The sequence below is a fragment of the Ambystoma mexicanum genome, chromosome 13 (genome assembly GCF_040938575.1).
Source record: "Ambystoma mexicanum isolate Mex_15411 chromosome 13, UKY_AmexF1_1, whole genome shotgun sequence".
Classification (NCBI taxonomy): domain Eukaryota; kingdom Metazoa; phylum Chordata; class Amphibia; order Caudata; family Ambystomatidae; genus Ambystoma; species Ambystoma mexicanum.
The window spans coordinates 101164006-101177340 of NC_090938.1; the positions used below are offsets into that span (position 1 = coordinate 101164006).

The 13335-nt window shown below is 44.6% G+C and overlaps 1 protein-coding gene across 15 annotated transcripts in view; it reads left to right on the forward strand.

The window, feature by feature from the left end:
• HIPK1 (homeodomain interacting protein kinase 1) overlaps positions 1 to 13335 on the forward strand; it is a 413229-nt gene that overhangs the window by 255723 nt on the left and 144171 nt on the right. For 11 of the 15 annotated variants that reach the window (XM_069633380.1, XM_069633373.1, XM_069633376.1 and 8 more), the window contains one exon: positions 3181 to 3315. The exons of the other annotated variants lie outside the window; for them this stretch is intronic. In XM_069633380.1, coding sequence (XP_069489481.1) covers positions 3181 to 3315 — 135 coding nt within the window. The remainder of the gene's footprint in view (positions 1 to 3180; positions 3316 to 13335) is intronic. 15 annotated transcript variants of the gene reach the window in all.

Here is a 13335-nt window from a genome sequence, read left to right on the forward strand (position 1 = left end):
AATGGCCTCCTTCCTCAGTAGCCTGACCTACCCTTGCTGCATTGAAGTACTTCAGTATTTCTTACAAAGTCTAGTCATCATCAAGACAACCTTACTACACCGTTCGTAGGAGATCGTAGGAGAAAAGCTAATGACCAGAGAGTTTGAGACCACAAACCATTTGTATACACACACAATGGATGAATGCTAAAAATAAACCTTTTTTCCTTCTATGTTGGGGATTAGTTGTAGAACTTGTTTGCTATTGAGACTTTTTAGCAGTCTACATAATGATCCTCACTGAGCTTCCGCCATAGCTGAAGCTCATGGTCTCTTTGTGTTCTGGTATTAACTGTTTCACTTTCAGTTGGATGGACCCCGTTTTCTGTTGCTAAAGGGGGTGCCGAGCAGCCCTAGAGAATTTAGGGAACCACACTCCATTAACCCTTTGCTTTGTGGAATCTTCTCCTTCATGAGACCTGTGCCAGTTTTGCTGCAGGTTTCCTTCCAGTTGCTTTGCTTAATGTATAGAATGGTAGCTGACATTTTCAACTAACATTCATTAGCTACCAAATTCTATACAAATTGGCCGCTTGGTGTGCTTTGGAACAATGTAATTTGGTTCTGGCCGTGCTTAAATTCCAGTCTAAGGGTACTCCTTTTTGGATGATTTTCTTAGAACCGTATGCAACATAGTGCCATTTGTTTGTTCTATACAGGTGATGGATTCAGTATTATTCACGCCATAAAGTGTTGTCCTTTTCAACTTTCATTTTCGATCATTATCCCGTTGGGTTTAGTGTACTCTTGTGGGGTCCAGGGGTGATCGGATGGTTTCAACGTTTTCCTGATGGACGCTGCAGTGCTACGACCTTCTTCAGAACTCTGCAGCATTCCAGTATGGTAGGACCTCTTTAGTGCATAAAGTGAAGGCAGTCAATGTTTGCAAAGGCTTTACTGTATCGTAGTAGGTGGCAAGAAAAAGCATTAAGACCTTGGAACTTTTGCTTGTATTTGGGGGTCTCAGCTAGTTTGACTGTGATTTTACTAACTTTATTAATTTACAAGTTCTTGTGTCCTGTGCACGTTACGCAAATTTAAGGAGCGCACAGCATTATACACTTGAATGCCATACAAGGTGATGCAATCCATCGACGGTTAAACATGCATAAAGAATTCTGTTAGAACACAAGAAACTGGTTAAAATGCATAAACGCAGAGCAAACCTACTATCGCAACCTTCAAATGTGACAAGGGCCCACAAAAAACTGCAGACAATCCCAAACTAGGCAGATTAATTTTGAAACAAGGATATTCGTTTTTAAGTAAGCTTGCTTGCGCTACTCTGATGTAATTGCAAAAGCACAGATAAGCTGTTCCATGGTCGAGAGGCAATGGAAAAGGTTGGTATGAGTTTTCCTAATTGTCAAAGTTTCCGTCAAACGGGCATTTTTGCTCTGTGTGGTAGGAGTGCCCGGTTTAGCATTTGCAGCTCTGTTGCCTGAATATTCTGGCTTGTGCACAGGAAATCCAAGGTGCATAGTCCTGAAAATGTGACCAATGAAGGGAGACGTTAACTGAAAAGCTCCCTTTTCTTTAGCTTGGCAGCAGAATGATGTACAGCTTTCAAGTGCATACAAACAAATTAAACTTTCCAACAAGAACACCCCCCCCCCCCTTTCATTGTGCACCAAAACAAAGTCTGCAGTGTAGTTTGGGGTATATGGCTGTTGAGAAAATGCTTATTCCTACAAAAAAATCAGTTAAAATGGGCCGTCTGAACCCCCTTAGCCGGCTCAAACTCCATTAATAGTGTGGGTTCTAAAATGAACCCCAGAGAATGTGCAGAAGTAGCTAGAAAACGTGAGCTACCGTAACTGGCCAATTAAACTTGTTCTGTGAGTGTACATTTGGGTGTGGACAGTTACATTTCAACAAACCATTATGCCGTGCCTCAAATAATGAGGTGTTGCTTGAGGCAGTGAGTGTCCTCTGACATCTGAAGATCTATTGACTGTGGTAAGTCTGCTGATGGATGGTTAGTCGACCATTAAATCGCCCCACGGCTCAAAGTATAGATGGAAAATTACATCAGACCAGTTGGACCCCTGAGGTCCTCCCCACCATATAGGCCCTGGAGGCTTCCATGTTTACAGGTTGAAACCTATTGGAAAGGAAGAATCTAAACCACTTTAACGTTATCAATGTCTTTCCTGCATATGTAGACAAGCCTACGCGTAAGTAAGCGCTTGCTAGTAGAGTATGTAAAATGCTCTAATTTCAAGCCACTCTGAGACACCTTTTTTATAAACAAAAACAATGGTATTGAAAGATTTGGCAATGCACATTAATCTACCAGGAACAGCAATAGGTTACTTTGCATTTTCTTCTCCTTGCTAGCAAATTACAAGATTTTTAAGTTGTGGAGATGCAATGCCTTTTAATGGATCAATGCAAATGGTACCTGTGCAATACGGATTCCAAAAAAGGCCAAGTGTTGTGGACACTAGGTCTTTTTTGCCAACGCCAGCTTCCTTTGTTTCAACTCTAAATGCTGCCACATGGATTAGGAAGGAGGAAAATGTATCTAATAAAAGCCCTTCATCTGAATGAAGGTATAAGGAGGAACCCTCCGATTTGAAAGATCTGAAAGATGTTTATCAACTTTAATATCCTATTGCAAACCATTTTAGTTTTTTTTTGTTACATTGGCATTTTTCAGTTTTATGTGTGGGGCGGTTCTTAAAGTCTAGGGAAAGGTAATAGTTTACCTTTTTTAGTTTAGTTTATTATTTGTATTCATTTCATTTTGCATAATTAACAATTTAGATCAGACATTCTTTTGTCAATTCTGCAGATGAAATAACTATCCTAATTTAGCAGTGTTATGATGTTCTTGGAATATCCTAATAACCCGTTCAAACTGGAGAATGCTGTTTCTCCCGGCAACCTGCACACCCATTTGAAGTCCTTGACAATTGGCATCTACTAGGAGACCTCTAGGCTAGAGGTAAAGTAGTAGGTAATTTGCAGTGCCATTGGGATGGCCTGGTTACATATGCTGTACATTTGTTGGCCGCCTCTCTTTCTAATTTGGGGCGGATGAAGAAGATCTCTGGTAATGGCACCGCGCCCACTGTTGAACCCCAATAAATTGCCTAAGTCACTTTTGTGTCACTCACTGCTTAATCTACATTTCAGGGAAGCTGTACTCCACTAATGGTAGCAACTCTTCATCCACACGTAGCAAGCATCACGCCGCAGTATGCGGTGCCCTTTACTCTGAACTGCGCAGCCGGGCGGCCAGCGTTAGTTGAACAGACTGCTGCAGTACTGGTAAATGCCTCATTTGATTGTGTAACTAACAGAATTTTTGTAATGCTTTTTTCTTATGTACTTTTAAGCCTTAGCAATCGCAGCGCAGCATGGAAGCATGTGCCATTTTGTGGCTGTGTTCTCGCTACATCCTAAGCAGCTCTTTAAATGTCATGTTTCTTTTCCCAATGTTTGCTGATGCGCTGTCTGACTGGTGTTCCCATTGTGTCCACAGAGGAGCTGCAAGTGTACTCTTACTTCGGTTCAATCATTTAGGTTTTGTTCAATGGATTCATCTAGTGTAATGTTCCCCAGATTGTGGTTGATAGTTTTATTGGCGACTACTTAACATGGTTTTGAGCCGTAGAAAGAGGTTAATGTTGCAATGCATCTGGGCCTGCCTGTAGACAGTACATGAGGGAAACCTTGCGCTCCTAGGTGAGTCAGTGTTATTTAGCTTGGTTTAAAATATATATTTTATTTCTTTATATGCTTCTTGCTTAAGTATTTTGTATCAATATTATTGCTTAATTGATTGTGCCAATCAGCTATTTCTATGTGAAGATCACTGTCCTGTCTGTTATCCTTCAACTGAACAAGTACATGCTTGGGAATTCGCTGTAGTTATTCTTTCATCTACGGGATAGGGAAATTCCAGTGAACAAGCACGCCCCACAAGAAATAATCCTGAGTCACCCTGGCGCTTTCTTCTTCAGAACAGATAGTTGGCTCTGCATCTGTAGAGGCCAAGATGACGATGAGAATTCTGAGAGGCACCAGTGCACCCTTTTCCCTCTAGCTGCCTTTCCTACCTTCCTAATTCATTGATATCCACATTATTAATTGGTCTTTGTCTGCCAAAATTCTCTGCTTTTAAGCTATATTGTATCCTATTTATCCCCATTTACCTTTTCCACCTGGGAAGGACCATGTCTGGTTAGCTCAGGTGTTGGCAAAATACATACTCGAGACCAGCCCTTGTGTCTGCACTGGTAAAAGGCACAGTATACGTGAGACTACTATTTTACATTGCTGAGCTTTGGTCATCTGTTGTACTTTGTTCCCTCAATGTTGTCAAAGCTTCTAAGAAGATTATTGGTTGACGAGTTGTAGTTTGCATTTCTTGTTCCTAACCGATTTCTGAAATGAGTTTATTTTCTGCACGCTAGGTGCCTATTGAATCAGACGGTGGCTTCTAGAACTTTCCAAGGCATGTGCCTATCGCAGGAATTGGTAAATCGCTGCATCACCTACTCTGTGTTGTAGATGCACATTATCCTGGCATGATTGCTTTCTTCAGCGAGAGCTTTTCAGCTTTTGAAGGTGTTCAATCGCATTTGGCAGACCTCAAGCGTTACATCTGTAGCATTGTATAACATTGTACATCTGTTAGTTGGTGGACTTTGGAAGTCTTTGAAAGAGTGCATGAGAACACAATTCTTAAAGCAAGATTACCTTTTTTTTAAGGGGGCTTTTCTGAACAAGCCCACCCTTATAATGCACAGTTCTTACCTGGTTTTCAAGAGACCAGGGGAAGCACCGAAGAATGCTAGAGCAGGAAGTTGGGGTGGCTATTTCAAGTTGCAAGCTACTAGCTAACAATAAAGTCACAAGCCACCTCAATACATACAGGCAGCAAACAATGTTTTCTTGCCACAGGTCAATAATCCCTAATGGCTACAGGCGAGTGCAGATTGTGCACCCTTTGCTAGAATGTTCACTTCCCCACTGAACCTTTTTGTAGTTGATTTTCCATGTTTACTAACCCCTGCCTCTCATGAAGGTGGTGTTTGCCTCGGTTCCTTAGTGTACATATTTAAGAAGCAACATTAAGGGCAAATTTGGGACTAGTTTTGATTGCAACTAACTCTGAGGCTTCATTGTGTGCTACGTTTACGGCTTTAGCATTTGGAGATTTCATCTAAAGCGGTTGGCTGATGGAGCTGGAAGTAGATTGTGTGCGTTCAATGTCCTTAGGGTCTTTGTGGCATTTGTTCTCAAGCTTTCTTTTCTCTAGCTTCAATTTACAACTGAAAGTCTTTAACCTCGAGAGCATGCAGATGTTTTTAAAGTACTCCACCAGCTCTTTTTCATCTTGGCATGTATAATTGGATTTCCGGTGCTTCTGCTTTCTGGTGCACAAGGCAACCGCTAAGTATAAGTATGTTTTTATTGTGTCGCAACTGGGTTACTGTTAACAAAACATCTTATAATTCTTTAAGCACTTTAAACTTAAGTTGTAGAGAGTTTAATGGTTTGGAGTCAGAGGTTGTGATCAAGACTGCAGTTGATTTAAATGTGGTCTTGGGGTAAAATCAAATACGTAAATATCTCTAAAACTTATATCAGATAATGCAGATTTTGTCAGGATAATCCTAGCATTCCAGTTTTTTTATGGCAGGAAGCATGAGATGTGTATTGAAAATAATATGTGCTCGTTAGGCAAGATTGTATGCAGTACCCTTTGGGAGACTACAGCAACCTGGAACTCCTGGCAATAGGAACAAACCTTTGGTATAAGCATGTACTACACAGGTTGGTAGTGTTGCTGAGCAGCCAGGCTTATCTCAAGAAGGGGGTCAGTGTGAGCAGTAGGGGTTACACATAGATTCACAGTGACAAGTATTCAAATGAACTTACTCTCAAGGTTTTCTTGATTAAACAATTATTAATTTAAGTCTGTTCAATAAGCCTTCTACAGAAAGCAGCAAATACACTTCAAAATACTCTGTTTCTCTAAATCAGCAAGTACCCATTTGGACACTGTGGACATTATATTATCACTGGTACATTTAGAGCAATACTAGTTTGGCGTCAAAGAAAAGGGTTTGGAAATAAAACAAAGGTTAAACAAATATTCTGAAGCAGTTGTACTTTTTAACCCTCCAATGCAAAGTAAATTAACCCTTTCCTGGGGGAAAAGGTAAAACCCAAAGAATGGAGGACAGGGGGGGGCTTTGAGGGAAAGTGATAGAGGTGGGGGCGAGAGGAGTAAGGAACCTTGTTTGCTAGCCGGACCCAGATCAGGACAGAGGCGCATCAATGAAAACTACGCAAGCCGAGCACCTCAATTCAGGACATAGATGCAAACTAACCAACCCCACTAACAATTTCCCTTTCTGCATACATCTCTCAAACTCCAAACCAAAACACAACTAAAACCTACAGCACAACAAGCCGCACAAACTTCACTACATTGCAACAACAAAACAAAAACGCACATACTCGCACAACAGTACACAACGACTACCGGCCGCAAACACCCCAGGCCCAGCCAACGGACCCGCCGAGGCCACCAACAGCACATCACTGCTCTCTTGCACTTTTCCTGCTTCGACCCACTAACTCAACCCCCCGCTGCCCTCCTCTTTCAGAGCCGCCAGAGTGCCAGGGGACCACTCCGGTGTTGATGGTGCGCGGTACAAATGTCCTTTAACATTAACAAAGGTAAGAGTCTATCAGGGCGCCAGACCAGCCAATGTTAATCGAGCAAAAGTCTAGGTGAACTGATGCATGTAAGTAAAAGTCTTGCACAATGTTTTAGAAGTCTTTATAGAAAGAATCGTTGTAGGGCTGGGAGGCTTGTGAGGGACAAAGCTGCAAGCAACTCTGCAGAAGCAACCAAGACAAGTCTCGACTGAGAACAAACAAGGCTACACAACAAGAGGCAAGTCCCCTTAGTTTTACAGTACCTTTGGTTAGAAGAAATTCATTCCAGCTGGCTTCTGTTCCTGTGTAGGTCTGCAAATCCTATTGTTCCTGGGCCCCAGTCGTGGGGACAAAGAGGGAGGACATCTGGGAACTCCTGCACTACAAATTGAAGGTCAGCTGCAGCAATGGGGAGAACTTCAAATCAGCGGCCCATCGCGGTTTCAGCTCCTCACATCTCTAGTAAATAGTGACACAGTGGTTCTCGGATACCACTTTGAACTTTCCTTGGATCTGGGGTCCAGCACTGTGAGGTGGCTCAGGCTTGATCAGTCTTGCTTCCTGGGAGTCCGAAGGAACTCCTGGAGCTTGGGTCCGACTTGGACACTCACTCGATTCTGGTGTTGCTCTCCCTGGCACTTCCCTGCAGCAGCAATGGAAGTACAGCCAGCTCCGAGAGGATTTCCAGATGCGCTCGTCTTGGGGTCGATTGGTCCCACCAACCCAAGGGGGAGAAGTTGTCCTTTGCAGGTCTTCTCTAGTCGAGGTGAATTCGGAGCTTCAGCACAGCACCTGCTTTGTGATTGACAGCTAGGCTGGAATGAATGGGAGAAACCTGCATAAAAGGAGAGGGTTTTTGGCTTGGAAGGCAGTCGACCGCTGGGCGAAGGAATCCGAAGAAGAACTTGGAAGAGAGGCCTGCAGCAACTCCTGGACCGTTGGTTTGTCCACTGAAGCCCTGCTGCTTTGCTGAAGCTCCAAATTCACCTCGACTAGTGAAGCCCTGCAAGGACTTCTCCCTTTTTGAGTTGGTGGGACCAATCAACTCCAAAGTAAGCCCATCTGGACATCCTCTCGAAGCTGGTTGCATTTCCACTGCTGCTGCAGCTGGAACCGAAGAGCCAGGGAGAGGGACACCAGATTGTGTTGGTTGCTTTTAAGTCAGACCCGAGCGCTAGGAAGATCCTCCGGACTGCCCTGATGCAGGACTGACCAAGCCTGAGCCACTACAACAGAGTGCTGGACCCAGAAGAGAGGAAAGTCCAAAGTGATATCCGAGAACTGCTGTGTTGCTATTTGCTGTCAGATGCGAGGGGCTGAAACACTGAAGAACCTCTGAATTGAAGTTTTCCCATTTCTGCTGACCTTCCCATTGCAGAGTAGGAGTCCCCTGACATCCTCCCTCTTATCCCCATGACTCAGGCTCAGGAACAGGGTCTGCTGCGCTTTACAGGAACAGAAGCCAGCTGTAACCATTTCTTAAGTCTAAGAACTTCCCTCTTGTTGTGTAGCCTTGCTTGTTCTCAGTTGAGACCTGTCTTGGTTAAATTGCAGAGTTGCCAAAGCTTTGCCCCTCAAGAGCCTCACAGCTTGTGGCCCTTCAAGTGTTCTATTTTCAACAAACATTTCTAAAAATTTTGCAAGACTTTTTACCTACCTACAAAGATTTTCAGCTCCCCTCGACATTGTGCAATTAACATTGGCTGCCCTGGCTCGCTGAGTGACTCCTCTTTACCTCTGACTTTGTGCTTAGGCCTTTCCCCAGGAAAGGGTCAACTTACTCTGCTTTGGAAGGTGTCAAAAAGTACTTGCCTGTTTATGAATTATTTGTTAACCTTTGTTTTATTCCTCTATTCTATCTTTTTTTGTTTTTTTACCAAACTCCGTATTGCTCTAAATGTACCAGTGAAAAATCAATGTTCAGTGTCCTAGCTATTTAAGTCACCTGAGGGTTTAGGAAGTGCCTGTGACATTCCCAACAGGTATCATCTGATTTAGAGTGTGTGTGTGTGTGTGTGTGTGTGTGTCTGTGTGTGTCTGTGTGTGTGTGTTTTGAAGCATATTTGAGTGTTGCATGCTTTGCTCCCTTTCTGAAGAAGGCTCATGTAACTTACTGTGGAATAAATTGATCATTGTTTTATCAAGAAACCTAGTATAAGTGTTTATTTGAGTAGCTGTGTGGTGAAACTGTGTCACAACCTTACTGCTCACATTGACCCCTCTTGAGATCAGCCTGGCTGCTAGACCACACTACCAACCTGTGTAGTTCACACTTGTACCGAAGGTTGGGTCCCTAATGCCAGGTCGTCAAGGTTGTTGTAGTGCACCCAAAGGGTACTGCATACAATCTTGCCTAACAGTTGATTTTGCACAAGTAAGATTGTTCAGCAGACACCAGTAAGCTGAATCCAAAAGCATAGACTTAATAAAATAAATGTTTGAAACTTTAGTAGTCCTATTTAGTTGTAACATCTGAATACATTCTAAAAAGTCGATTCTGTAGCGGTTAAGATTTTGGTATTTCTTTACTGTTACATCTGTGACGTGTTATCAAGCTCTTGTGTCACGTTAGCCAATGATGGCCTTTCCAGGGACTGTAACCAGCTGTTCTCCAGATGTTTTTGACTGGCATCCCTTGCCATTGACTAGGCTAGCAGACTGTGTGACGGTCTAAAACCTCTGGCGCACAACGGGTGCAGACCACTGCTGTAGTGCTAAATTGTCGTAGTGTCAACCTTTTCAATACACAATTTGAAGGTCACAACCCACACAAAGGTATGTTTGCTGATGGTTTGAAGTGCACGTGGTGCAAGCATAGGGCGTTTGTCTACACCTTGAGTTTACTCGTCCTTTCCCTGAGTACCAAGTCAGCTTTTCCACCAGAATGTTTAGGACTAGAAATTTGGTGGACCTTTTACACCGTGGTAGGGAGGAACGTTATGTGGCAGTTAATTGTTGCGTTTGAATTTGCATGTTTCAAAATATTCTAAATTTCTCCCCGTCTTGGTGCTACTCCTCTGACAACAAAATAGCCTCCTGGCTTTTTTGGTGCAATGCGATTTAAAATGCAGATGTGCTGTGACCTAAAATTTGACTCCCATTTCTCTGTCCATAAATGTTGATCGAAATGTGGTTTTGCCTGATCTGCTTTCTGCACTAAACCCTAACTAACTAAACCCTAACTCCAAATGAGACCCTATATATAGACCATATAGATATCTCAAAACAATTAGTAAAATATGCTCTGAGCTGAAATGCTTCTTCCTGTTGGCTGTAGTGATGCTGTCATGCGTTTCCAACTGTAATGTTCTTTGCTGATGGTGCTCTCCACTTCATCGTTCATATTTTATTTCACTGCTTTCACATAGTGCCTGCAGGGCTGTGCTCGTACCCTCCATTGGCTCACAGAATACCCCATCCAGTTTACCTGGAGTATATTCAAAAGGCCAAATGATTATACATTTTCAAGTTTACATATTCTTGCAAAGTCTGTCAAACAAAGCCTTGATTCTCTGATTCAGGTGTTTTGAACTAATTAACAATGAACATCCATTCTGAATCTAATTTTGCCAAAAACCTAGTAAAGTTGGAAATAGTGAAGTGTGGTCAATTTGGGAATAAAGTTATTACAAAATGTTAGGAATCCTCATTAGGAAGCGCTCACACACCAGCAATACATTAATTGGTACACAGTACCTTTCCCTGGCCTGGATCCTCTTGAACGTGCCCCTGCTGCCACCCTTCTCTCTCATACCTTGTCCATAAAACATGCGAGGAGGCCACATCTTTGCTTAGGTTCTTGCCAGCACAATGCCTAAGCAAAGGTAATTTCTACCAGGTCTGTTCTTCATTTGAACATCTCTTGACTTTTAGAGGGAGGAGTGGCAGAAAGGGGCCAGCAGGGTACAGCGCATAGGACGGCAACTTATGTGGCTGTGTAAGGGCTGCGGCTGAGAGCTTGAGTAGGAGCCTGCCAAATTCCCACTGGAAAATGGAATTAGTAAAAGAAAGGGTTTGCTCTCAAACTGCGCACACACATAGAATAGTAAGCACAATGCAATTTAAATGGGTGGTTTTAATCGGTGCTGGTGCAGCCTGACACGTGTTTCGAGCTTCCGGCTCTTCTACTGAGGCTGCTTGTACAGAATTATAAAACATTGATGTAAAACAAAAACATATGTTAAACATGATTCAATAATAAAACAAACAAGCCCCCAGACCCAGGGCAAGTAAGGCAGTTAGGGTATGCCAAACCAACACATAAGTATAGGTTAAAGTAACAAACAGTTTCACCGAATGCACATTTCAAATCAACCCAGTTCAGAGAAAAGAAATTAAATTCACAAAAGGTGCGCAATTCGGTGGAAAAAGCATATCGCATTGTAAAAAATAAGGAGAGAGGGGGAAAGAGAAGAAAAAAGAACACAATTATTCAGTGAGAAAAGATGCTCATGGTAATCAGCCAGAAATACATGTATAGGGCCACAGACTATTGAAATTTTACCTTGATCTTGGCTTGTGTAAAGTCTTGGTACTAGAGAAAATGCAAAATTAAATGATTGTGTCGAGGGGTAAATTAAGAATTAAAGATCGAATGCGGTAAACCAGGGTCTGCAAATGTGCTGCATAATAAAAAAAAATATATATAAATTATATATATATATTTCTGATGTTTGTTAATCTGCTTAGAATCACATGCTGTGCATAGGTCCGACATCCAGTGGTCACTGCGGAGTATTGCATTTTGTTTTTCGTAGTCGAAAAAGGGGACATCGACAAGGCGTGTCTGTAACACTATCCCTATAGTGACGTGCGTTGTACCCACAATCCCTCACGTGTCGAGGTCCCTCAGATTGTTTTTTCCGCCCAGCTTCTGGTCGCCTTACGTGGAGCTCCTAGAGAGACATTGCAAATACTTACTACGGACCTCGGTCCTTAATTATACTTATTATATTGTTAAAGATCCCTCCCCTCGACGTTAGCTGTGAAGCTGTTTCTCCGCCGAGCAAGTTTTCGACGGAGGGGAAGAGACAGAGGAGATCCTTCGGCGCTGCCGAACACGTGGCCTGGCCTCGCCGGCCAACATACAGTAGAGAGAGTGGGGGTTCGAACTTTTATCTTCTCTTTGAGAATGTCTTTCTTTCTCCAGCATGGGGTCTGGCATGGATTCACATGCTCATGAATATTCCCCGTCGTCAGGCTGGGAATCCTCGGTAAAGAAAAAACCAGTATCAGTTTCGTTTCTGATCTGTCTTTCGTAGTAATAACCAATCACTGGTCTCTGCGTCATACTGACCACAGCCAATGACTGCCCTCTACCTAAGCACCGCCTCTGGCAGCCATCTTCAGATTTTTACCGCACGTTCATGTGTTGGGATCCTCGTGCTATTGCTCTCGAGCGTTAGTGCTATTTTTTCGCGCTTTTTCACAAAAACTTCGATTCTTTCGGTCAAAAGAGCCTCAAGCTCCACCGATCCTACATCCGATCAACGGGGACCCGTGTCGGATTCATCTGTGCCCCTCAAGGGTGAAGATTTCGTCGAGCTACACTTCGGAGGACTCCAGAAGCTTCTCAGGCCCGGTCTCGGAGATGGCCCAGGAGAAGGGAAGCTCGACGCCCGGAAAGCTGTTCAGGGCCTGCCCTGGATGCCAGCTGCAGAACGTCTTCAAGGAGGACGAACACTCTTTCTGCCTTTACTGCCTTCATGGGGACAAGACGCACGTGGAGAAGGACTGTGCGTTTTGCGGCAACATGTCGGAACGGACCATGAAGGACCGCCATCAACGTCTCGCCAGCTGGCTGGAGGGTAAGAGCCCGTCTGGCGAGAAGAAGAAGAAATCTGAGCGGTCTTCTAAGACCTTTGAGGGCGCCCCGGCGACGGGGGCCCAACATAAGGCCAAGCACCGCGAGTCCGCTGGCACCGGGAGCGCCGAACGGTCGGGCTCTACGGGCGCCAGGCAGGGCGCACCCTCCCCGGCACCATCAACCACGAGCCAACGCTCTGGGTCGGGTAAGAGGAAGGCCGAGCACCCGGCGAAGCTCCTGGAGAGACCCCGGTCGAGCTCTAAGGCAGAGGAGGAGCGTGGCAGTGCCCCCTCCCTCAAGGATAAGGCGGTGAGCGCACCTAAGGTGGTGAAGGCCTTGATCCATTCGACCAAGCCCTCTATCGAAACGGTCGCGGCGGCCCTGGCCCAGCCTGTGGAGGCTGCACCAGTGGTGGCGGCCTCGGGGCCCAGAATCTCCCTGCCTCCTCGGAGGGAGTCTTCTTTCGTGCCCATCGATAGGACCCCCGTGAAACCCTCCGTGGGGAAGAAGGGGGGGCAGGGCGTCGTCGTAGATTCGGCCTCAACCTCAGAAGAGGAACTGATCGAGGTCTTAAGCCACGGCCTAGGCGTGGAACAAGACCAGCCCGTCGGAATGGGCCCCGACGCAGGTGACGACGACGACATCGTCGAGGATACCGACGGGGCCCCTGCTCGCCCGTCGGATTCCCCTCTGCCAGCGCCGCAAGACAACTCAGCGGCCATTTTGTTGGCTATACAGTCCTTATGCTCCGAGATAAGGACGAGACTACCGTTACCGACGGAGGAACCTCTCCCGTCGGGGGATCC